Source organism: Chenopodium album, chromosome 25, assembly GCF_948465745.1.
Source record: "Chenopodium album chromosome 25, dcCheAlbu1.1, whole genome shotgun sequence".
In the NCBI taxonomy this organism is placed as follows: domain Eukaryota; kingdom Viridiplantae; phylum Streptophyta; class Magnoliopsida; order Caryophyllales; family Amaranthaceae; genus Chenopodium; species Chenopodium album.
The window spans coordinates 13947005-13956791 of NC_137858.1; the positions used below are offsets into that span (position 1 = coordinate 13947005).

The following is a 9787-nucleotide window of genomic DNA, read 5'->3' on the forward strand; positions in this document are numbered from 1 at the left end:
GCACGGTAATTTCAATATTTATCATTAGTTTAATATAATTATTTTACTATAAAAAATAATATCAAATTGCAAAACAGGATGAAAGTTCTATAATTACAATTTTTTTGAATCTTTAAAGAAAACAGAGGAAGAAATGCATGCACGACTAATAAAAATAACCATGGATTACATTACAAAGTTATAGATGATATTACATTATTGTATTATATGACTTTGTTCCCGTCATAAATAAATAAATATATAAATATTTGTTGAATGTGTAAAAATAAATATACTTGCCAAATAGAAAAGAAATATTATTGTAAAGTAAGTATTAGATTAAATACTTCTCTAAGAAGCTTTGAAAAAAAAAACCTTTTGGAGGGAATATTTTTAACCAGGTTATGACAAGTGTCATTTCTGGTTTCGCCTTCGGTATAGGTATATTGATTGATTGATATATTGATTGATTGATTTTTTTAAACAACTTTTTAAAGGGTTATTTGTTTGCGGGAGTAACTTCTAATTGCTGTTGTAGGGTTTTGCCACTCTCTTGCACCTTCCCTAAAAAAACAAACTGTCCTCCCCAGTTTCCGACTGCAGCGCACTCAACGATCTCCATTAAAGCGCACTCCATTGACGCAGCTTCCGAGGTAAGTTGTTTCTTTGAATTTCAATTTCAGGGTTTATCGTTGATCTAATTTAATTGTCAGTATAGTAAATTTGGGTTTCGTTTAAATTATTGATTCGAATTACTAAGGCTATGAAAGATCATAACTTGCAATTATATTGCTAGAGAAGAAGATTGTGAACCTAATTTGATGACTGAATCAAATTTGGTTGCTAATTTGTTGCAGAACCCTTGAATTATGCGCCTTAAAAATCTAATTTGCTATTAAAGTTTTTATCTTTACTAATTCCTCTGATTTTTTCGAGCAATTTGATGTTTTTATATAGTTTTATAATCATAGTGTTCAATTTGACTTGTTAATTGTTAATTTCCTCTGAATTAACAGTCAAGCTTTTCTGTAACTGTATTTTGAGTACTACAATATTTATTTAATAGTTAATTGGTGCTGTTGAACCTTGCAGAGCTGAGTTAAGCTTAGGTTTGGTTACTGTGAAGCTTTGTTTGTCTTTGTCTTGTTTAATTATGGAGAAACGGACATGGCCTGCACTCAAATCTTGCAATCATCAGGTGCATAATATTTGTTTCCTTACCATGCACTAATATTACTTATATCAAACTGCGACGTACGAAATGTGTGATTCTGATTTGTGTTTTGTTTGCACTGTATGTCATGATTATAATAAGCTTAGCCTCATGAAGCAAAAGGCACTGATAATGATCGATTGAGTCAATTGCCGCATGATATTCTAATGTTGATCATGTCCCTCTTCACAATCAAGGAAGCTGCACAAACTAGTGTTCTTTCCCACGGATGGAATTACATGTGGCGATGTTTTCCCATCTTAATCTTTAAAGATGATTACCCTATAGTGCATTCGGTTGCACGAAATCATCTGTTACTTCCCCAAGAAAGGGTGAATTTTGTGACGATGGTGAACAATGTTTTGGAGTCTCATCTTGGCCTTGCTATAGATGAGCTAAGGGTGGTTTTCGACCTGGATGTAAGTTATGAGTCTGATATCGATAGGTGGCTCACCTTTGCTATCGAAAAACATGTCAAAAGGCTTGAATTGGACTTCACACCACAAGTTGGGAGAGCTTATTCGTTGATAAATTGCTACACTTGGCCCCTTGAATGTCATTTGTTGTCTCTTGGTTTGCATCGTAATTTGGCTTCCCTAACATCTTTGTGTCTCAAATATGTCAATGTAACTGACAAAGACATAGAGGGCATTCTGCTTTCTTGCCATGCCCTGGAGAATTTGTGCATTGTTAATGGGGCAAACGGTTTGAATCATATAAACATGCCTCAAACATCCTTACAACTCAAACATCTAGAGTTATCATGTTGTTATTATTTGTCATGCATTGACATTACGGCCCCAAAACTTGTGTCATTCACTCTGCATGGGCGGCCTATAGCACTGAATATTAGAGGTTCATTGCTTTCTAAGTTATCAATCGGAAATGGAGATTATAGTGGAGAGGTTGTGGCCTATGCTTATAGATCCCTTTCACAATATTTTTCCAACTTGGAGTATTTGAGTTTGCATTTGCGCTTGGCTACTTCCTACCCTGTCCAGGTACGACATGATATTTATGCCGCCTTTGCGAATAACTCTTATTCCCATTGTGAATAAATTTCATTCCCACCTATATATGTACTTGCCTGTTTCTTATTTTTTATTTTTTATTTTTATCTTTTTGTTAACATATTCATATTCAACTATCATCGTGTTATGCAGTGGAATACAGGGATATTTAAATCACCAGTCATGTCAAACCTTAAGCATTTAGAACTCCATGTCCAAGCAAAGGGTGATGAAAGCTTACTTGGGTGGGCTTACTTGATCGACGAATCTCCGGTCCTTGAGAAGCTCACTTTGAAGGTAGATCTCCCTGTACACACCCTCCTATACAAATGTGATATGCTGTTGATTGACTTTATATTATACCTACTCCCTAAGTGCTAAAAAAGTCTCATTTCATTACAAAGTCTTGTCCTGAATAATATAACAAAGTCTTGTCCTGGATAATATAACAAAGTCCCATCACAAAATGCATTTTAAACTCAAGGTTCTAAAAACTATAAACATTATTTGAGAGTATATTCGTGTACAATACAGAATGGAGAGAGAATCTCCTTTGACAGTGACTGATAACTAGTAACCATCATAACTGACCAGACTGCAGGCAGTTGTGTAGACTTGAGCAGTTGAGCTTGAGCTTAACTTGCGTTGTTAGCATGTCCTATTTAAAAATCTCCTTTATGGACGAACTTATTGTTGTATCCATCTTTGATTAGCCAAACCCATTATCCTCTTCTTTTATTCACCTTTAGGTATATCTCATGAATAGTCTAATAGGTTGGTTGCATCCGTTAGTTAATGTTGAACAACACTTCAATTCACATATGAGTTGTTTATAGATTTGGGGAGCCACCTCAATTTGGGGAACCAAATTTATTCCCATCGTGTATGCTCTTACCCTCTACAAATGACCTGTATTTTGGCCACACATGCTTACTGACAACCCCTGCCTTTTCACTCGTTTTCCCTTTCCTTTAATTTTTTGTGCAAATAGAAAATTGTCAAGAACATTAAAGAATGAATGGTAGACTTTGGTTTTCTGGGTCTGCCAATTGACAGTCCAACATAATCTTGTACGGCCTGATTGGTAGTGTTTAGAAATATTGGTAATGAGATGAACTTAAGTGCAATTTTACAAGGAAAACATCCAAATCTCCATTGGGGGACTCACTCTTAGGCTTGTATTTTTTTTTTTTCTCTATGGGGAAGCCAATTACCATACAGGCCGTTAGTATTTTATTCTGATCTTGTTTTTTTTTCATGTTGCAGTTCTCAAGGTATCCTTGGAGCTCTAAGTTTAATGTACCACAAAGGAATATAGTCAAACACAAAGGACGTCCCCTGAAAAACTTGAAGACCTTGGAGCACTTTGGTTTTCTTGGACTGCCGATTGACATTGAGTTTGCTACCTATGTGGTTGAGAATTCCGTCAAGCTGAAAGATGTAACATTTACCCTTCCACGAGTCAGCATATATCAAGACCCTACCAACGAGTATGCAAAAGATTGTGTTTTGGAATTCATAAAGACACTTCCTCAAGAAGTTGCATTCAAATTTGGCCAACCCGCAAACCATTGCTGTCGAATTTCAACACGTCCTTATTTTTAGATCTTTGCTTGGTGAGTACCATTCTATTCAGATCTTGTGTTTGAAAATTTGATGTTTGATTAGTATGATGATTCTTACATGTTGCTTCAAAAATTTTGCATCCGTCAATTGTCTTTTTGGTCTGCCCATCCTTTGAACCTTTGTGAAAAATAAAAATGTAGTCTTGGACTTTATTGGCTTTAGTGATCAGCCTATAATGAGAATGAGCTTGCCATAAGAGGATGTAATCATGTAGGGATATAGTTTAGGAGAAGAAATGAATAGTGGATTTAAAACTAGAGCTGCCTGCGGGGGGTATTTTTTTTAGTGCTTTTGCTTTCGTAGAAGTAAATGATCTACAATTTTTACTTTTTTCCCTAATATTTGTCAATGTTACATTGTAATTAATATATCTCAAGTTACATATTACAAAAAATTATAAAAATTACAAATTTGGAAACAAAAACTCGAGAAGGGTTAAATAATATCCCACATGACTATGTTTTGAAGATTATAAGTAACATTAAAGTATCAGATTCTATATGCATTTGAATATTCCAAGATTCCAAATAGGACAAATAAAAAGGAAACGAAAGGAGTAGAAAATTGAAATGATTTTATTCTCATGCAACCATATGTTCGTTAATTGTCTTTTTAAAATATATTATGTTTTTAGTGACATGGCAGTAATTACGTAAATATCACCAAATAATTTTAATGTTGCATTTATATGTATTAAGAACACTTGATTTAAATTATATGTATTAAGAACCAAATTTCATAACATATGAGTAAAATTTAGAACATGTGAGTAAATGTTTGGATCATACGAGTAATAATTTAGAACGCAATATGAAATCTAGCACATATAAGTTAAAATTTAGAACAATTACTTTAAGTTTTATAACAAGTGAGTAATAATTTTAAACATATGATTTAACTCATTTAAGATTGATAACATGCGAGTAAAGATTTGGAACCGCATATGAAAGAATTTTCACATCAAAGAGCTGAGGGGTTCTCATGAGAGCCTTCCCTATATATATAGGATCAAGTGAGGTTCCGGCAAGGAGGCTTGTAGAGTGGCTAAATGTTGGGATCATGAGGGCTCGGGGAAGATTGAAGAATTCACTGGAGGGTGATTCATAATGATATGATACTTTGGGGATTGATTCATAGTGATATGATACTCGGCAAGGAGGCTTGAAGAGTGGCTAACGGTGTGTTTGGATAGAAGGAAATGGAAGGAAAAGAAGGGGAGGGAAATGGAGAGATGTGATATCTTTCATTTGGATAACAAATGAGTAAGTAAGGGAATCGGAGGAGAGAGAAATAGAGGGATTAAATTGTAGGAAAATGATCCCTCCAACAATGGAGAGATTTGGAAGGAAAACACACCATTCTTCTCTCCTCTCCCTTTCCCTCCCCTCCTCTTCTTTTCCTTCCTCTAATGTTATCCAAACACACTGTAAAGGTTTGTCATCTTTTTCTTGTTTGGCTTCTTAGATGAGCCCTCATCTAGTCATCTACACTTTGTCTTCACCGGTGACTGATCTTGGGCCAAAAAGTTGTGTGTGTGTGTGTGTGTGTGTGTGTGTGTGTTGGGTGGGGGGGGGGGGGTGGGGAGGGGGGATCCTCCACCCTTTTGCTCAAAACAACACTAGCCACTATGCCACAACTTTTTACATGCATTTATTAGACATCATACTATTAACCATTAACCAACAACTCATAAAAACTTAGGGGGGATGGGGCTGCCGGCCGGCCATAACCAAGATTTGTCTCCACCCTCCGGTCTTCACCATCTCTATCACTGGCATTGCAGATTTCAGTTAACTTGCTCTGTCCTTAGAAAACATTTCCTCGCCAAACAGTGGAAATAGTTTTGTATTCATGCCTTATGTTTCTTTATGTCTTGTTTATAAAAGTCTGAACAATACCCTATGATTCCAAACATGTTTATATAAGTCTGAACAATACCCTATGAACCCAAACATGTATGAACAAATAAACAATAATAATAATATGTTTGCAATTGCTAACTGAAATTAGTAGATACAAACTACCGAACTACTGATGGAGTTATGGAATTGCATCTTCTTGAGCATTACAGAAAAATATTTCTAAGCATCATCATATTATTGCAAGTTAAACTATGATGCATTCCATTACTGCTGTGAGTACACTACTGTAAAAGTCAAGATATAGCGTGTGTTTCAACTTATGAAATTTCTAGCAAAAGAAACTTTGAAAGAGGATACGTACCACACCCTAACATGGGTTCCTCCCATGTTGATCTGCCTATTAGCCCTCAAATAATCAGTCCATTTATACATTTAAATCTCGAATTCATCAACTACGTGTCTCTTATTTAAATCTACCTTTCTCACTTTTATTTCTTAGTTTTTTCATTTTTATGTTATTTCTCATTGCTTAAATTCTGTTTATTCAAAACTTTAGACCTATATGTCTTCCTGTTTCAGGATGATTAAAACTAGTGCTTGATGTCCTTCTGTGTAACTATAAGGCTCCCCCTAATTCCTTTGTGCGCCTGGTTTATCAGATGTTGCCATTTTGAAAGTGTACTAATCATGCAAATTCATGGCCGTGGATTGAGGTGTTGGCCACCATGTCTGGTTGTGATCTTCGAGTTTGTTATAAATTATTTGATTTTTTATTTTTATTTTTTATTTTTCATTTTGAGTTTGCTTCAACTCGTGTAATGTTGTAACTTATGATCTTCAGTTCTTCCTTGTAATTTAGTTTTCACGTGTTCAGCGTTTTTTTTTTCTTTCTTTAATCTATAACTATAATGTATTAGGATACCCAACTACAATATATCGTCGTTTATGTGTTAAAAAAAAACTACAATAGTTGGGTAGCCATTATTTTTTACAAAGTATAATGTATTAGGATTCTTCTTTTTTCTTTTGATTTCTTCTAGAATTATTTTCTTTGGATTTTTTCATCCCTTGGATTATGAATAATTGAATACTCCATATGCACCTTGGGTACTTTGTGTCACTTTTGGTCTCTGTTTCGATGCCATTGGCTGGCTACAATCTGGATGTTTATATAGCTATTGTGACAATACTTCTTGTAGAATCAGCCATTGTCGTTGCAAAAGTTCAGGTTATGCTATTTTTTGTATTTCGTTTTATTGTTCCCCATTTTGTTTTGGATTTTTGATATATGGGTCTGTCACCAATTACATTTGTGACTTAAGGTCAAATCGAATGAGCTCCTTGAACATGGCTAGCTATGGCGTGCATCGCGCGCGTTAGCCGCCCTAAATAGTAAGAAAATACTACTATGTACTTAATATAGTTTTAAAAAACCCTATAAATGACAAACAATAACTCTATGTATTTAATTAGATACAAATGTCTTATCTTCCAAAACTAAAACAATATTATGATCAATTATCTCCAACAAATGAAATTGATCACTAATTTACTGATAATCTATTACATCATTTTTACTATGATAACAAAAATTTGGGATGCAACTACATTACACAATAGCTGAAAAATGGAAAATGATTATTGTTCTTTAAGGATGATTAAGTTATTTTATAATATGAATAGAACTACATATTGAATTACGGATTTTTTGTAGATTGGGATTATAATTAAATAGTGGAGGGAAAGCATGAACTTCATTTCCTTTTTGATATAGAAAAAAACAAATATTAAAAAAAAAAAAAAAAAAAAATCCTATTTTAAGATACTGAAGAACCTGTCAAAAAAAGATGTTGCACGAAAATGATTTTTAAAAATACAATTTATGGGGATTTGAACCGTGATTCCCTCCAATTCAATTATAACTTATCAAATGTAGCAAACCACATTTTTAAAAAGGAAAAATTAAAAAGAATAATCCCACCTTTCAACCATCTGCTTAAAATAATCCCACATTTTCGAATTCCAGAAATAATCCCGCCTTAACACCCCATCTGCTCAAAATGAACCTTTTTACCTACAACCATTTAAACAGGTAAATTTTTTGTTTTGTTTTTTTTTTTTAATAAATAAAACAAAGAAAAAAGAAAAAAAAAGAAAAAAAATCCCAAACACCCTAACCTAGCCCACCCACCATTGGCATCGCCTATCCCCCACCATTTTCCATCTCCCCCTCTTCATTCAACCACCATGACCATCACCACTAAACTAACCACTTTCCCAATTCCCACCATCACCACCAAACTGGACACCTACAATCCAAGCCCAGCCTAGCCACCTAATCCACGCCCACCTGAGATGCAGCGCCGCCCCGCCACTTGAGCCAAGCCCACCTAACCCGAGATTTCAACCGCCATTGATTCCGTTTTGTCAAGCTCCGAGGTTTCATCCCCACCCGAAATTGTCAGAGAAGGGGTTGCCATGTCCAATTCCCCTCTTTATCTTCTAATCAAAACCCACCTGAATTAGAAACTTCGTTCGAATCGGAGTTTCTCGGCAACCATGTCCATGTCCGGCCAGATCTTGAACTCGATCGACCCTGCCATGGGCCCGACGATGAATTACTTCACACAACAAGAGGTGGGAATCGGGGAAGGGGAAGTGGAAGAAAAAGGGAGAAGGGGAGGGAGAATGGGAGGGAATCGGAGAAGGGGAAGTGGAAGGGGGAACGGAGAATGGGAGGGAATCGGAGAAGGGGAAGTGGAAGGGGGAACGGAGAAGGGGAGGGAATCGGAGAAGGGGAAGTGGAAGGGGGAACGGAGAAGGGGAGAGAATCGGAGAAGGGGATGGAATCAAGGAGGGTGGCTGGTCCGGCTGTTCTACCGGCGGTTGGTCTAGCTTTTCCGGCATCAGGGGGTTGTGATGGTGGTGATAAAGAGGTGGCGGCAGGGGGTTGTGATGGTGGTGACGGTGGCGATGAAGAGGGTGGTCGTGGGGCTAGGAGTTTTTTATTAATTGTTTTTTTAATTATTTAAAATTAGGACCAATTAGAAGGTGACAAGTGTCAAGTCACCTTCTAAAACAGGTTACTAATTTCATAAATCGGTAAAAGGTTCATTTTGGGAAGATGGAGTTAAAAGGTGGGATTATTTCTAGAATTCGAAAAGGTGGGATTATTTTGAGCAGATGGGCGAAAGGTGGGATTATTCTTTTCAATTTTTCCTTTTAAAAATCACTCCATAAGTGGCTTAAAGTAATAACAAAAACTGGGCCTTTAATTCGTGGGCCCTATGTAGCCGGCTGCCTAGGTTAGATATGGGCTTGCTTACTACCTTAGCCCAATAAGTATTATGTGTACCATGGTGCACCTAGAAATAAGTGTACCACGCCTATACTTTTGAACATTTAGTAAAAAAAATTGAACGTTTTACAAAAATTGAACATTTAATATAATAAACTGTGAACACGTCACAAAAACTGAACATAAATGTGCAATTTTTATGTTCATATTTTATAAAGAAATGTTCATTTTGTATACAGTAAATGTTCAGTTTATATTACAAAACTATTAAATTATTACGATCAGACGAACTTTTTTCAAAATTTGTCTGACTCGTAATAATTCAAAATTTGCAATTGTTCAGATTTTTTTTTAATAAATGTTCAAAATTTGTTATAGTTCATATTTTTTTTAACTAAATGTTCAAAAGTATTTGCGTGGTGCATTGCGATGGTTCAGATTTTTTTACTAAATGTTTAAAATTTGCAATGTTCAGATTTTTTTACTAATTGTTTAAAATTCGCAATTGTTCAGATTTTTTTACTAAATGTTCAAAAGTATAGGCGTGATGCATTGAGATTGTTCAGATTTTTTTAACTAAATGTTCAAAATTTGCGATGTTCAGATGTTTTTACTACATGTTCAAAATTTGCAATTGTTCTGAGTTTTTACTAAATGTTCAAAAGTATAGGCGTGGTACACCTATATCTAGATGCACCATGGTGCATCTTAAAATTTGCGACCTTCGCCAATAATACTTTGTAATTGATCACGTTTTCTGTATATAAATAAATAAATACTCCATCCGTCCCTAAATTAC

The 9787-nt window shown here is 35.2% G+C and overlaps 1 protein-coding gene across 2 annotated transcripts; it reads left to right on the top strand.

The window, feature by feature from the left end:
• Positions 1–505: 505 nt before the first annotated feature.
• Positions 506–6715, top strand: LOC145614296 (FBD-associated F-box protein At5g60610-like). Of its 2 annotated transcripts, none has more exons than XM_081669324.1 (6): positions 506–632; positions 1072–1177; positions 1300–2193; positions 2356–2499; positions 3469–3818; positions 6270–6715. In XM_081669324.1, the coding sequence occupies exons 2-5, from the start codon at positions 1133–1135 to the stop codon at positions 3805–3807; spliced, it is 1422 nt and encodes a 473-aa protein (XP_081525450.1). In that variant the 5' UTR covers positions 506–632; positions 1072–1132; the 3' UTR covers positions 3808–3818; positions 6270–6715. The 2 variants fall into 2 exon arrangements, with proteins under 2 accessions (XP_081525450.1, XP_081525452.1); XM_081669326.1 differs by having other exon boundaries at positions 6350–6715.
• Positions 6716–9787: the final 3072 nt, after the last annotated feature.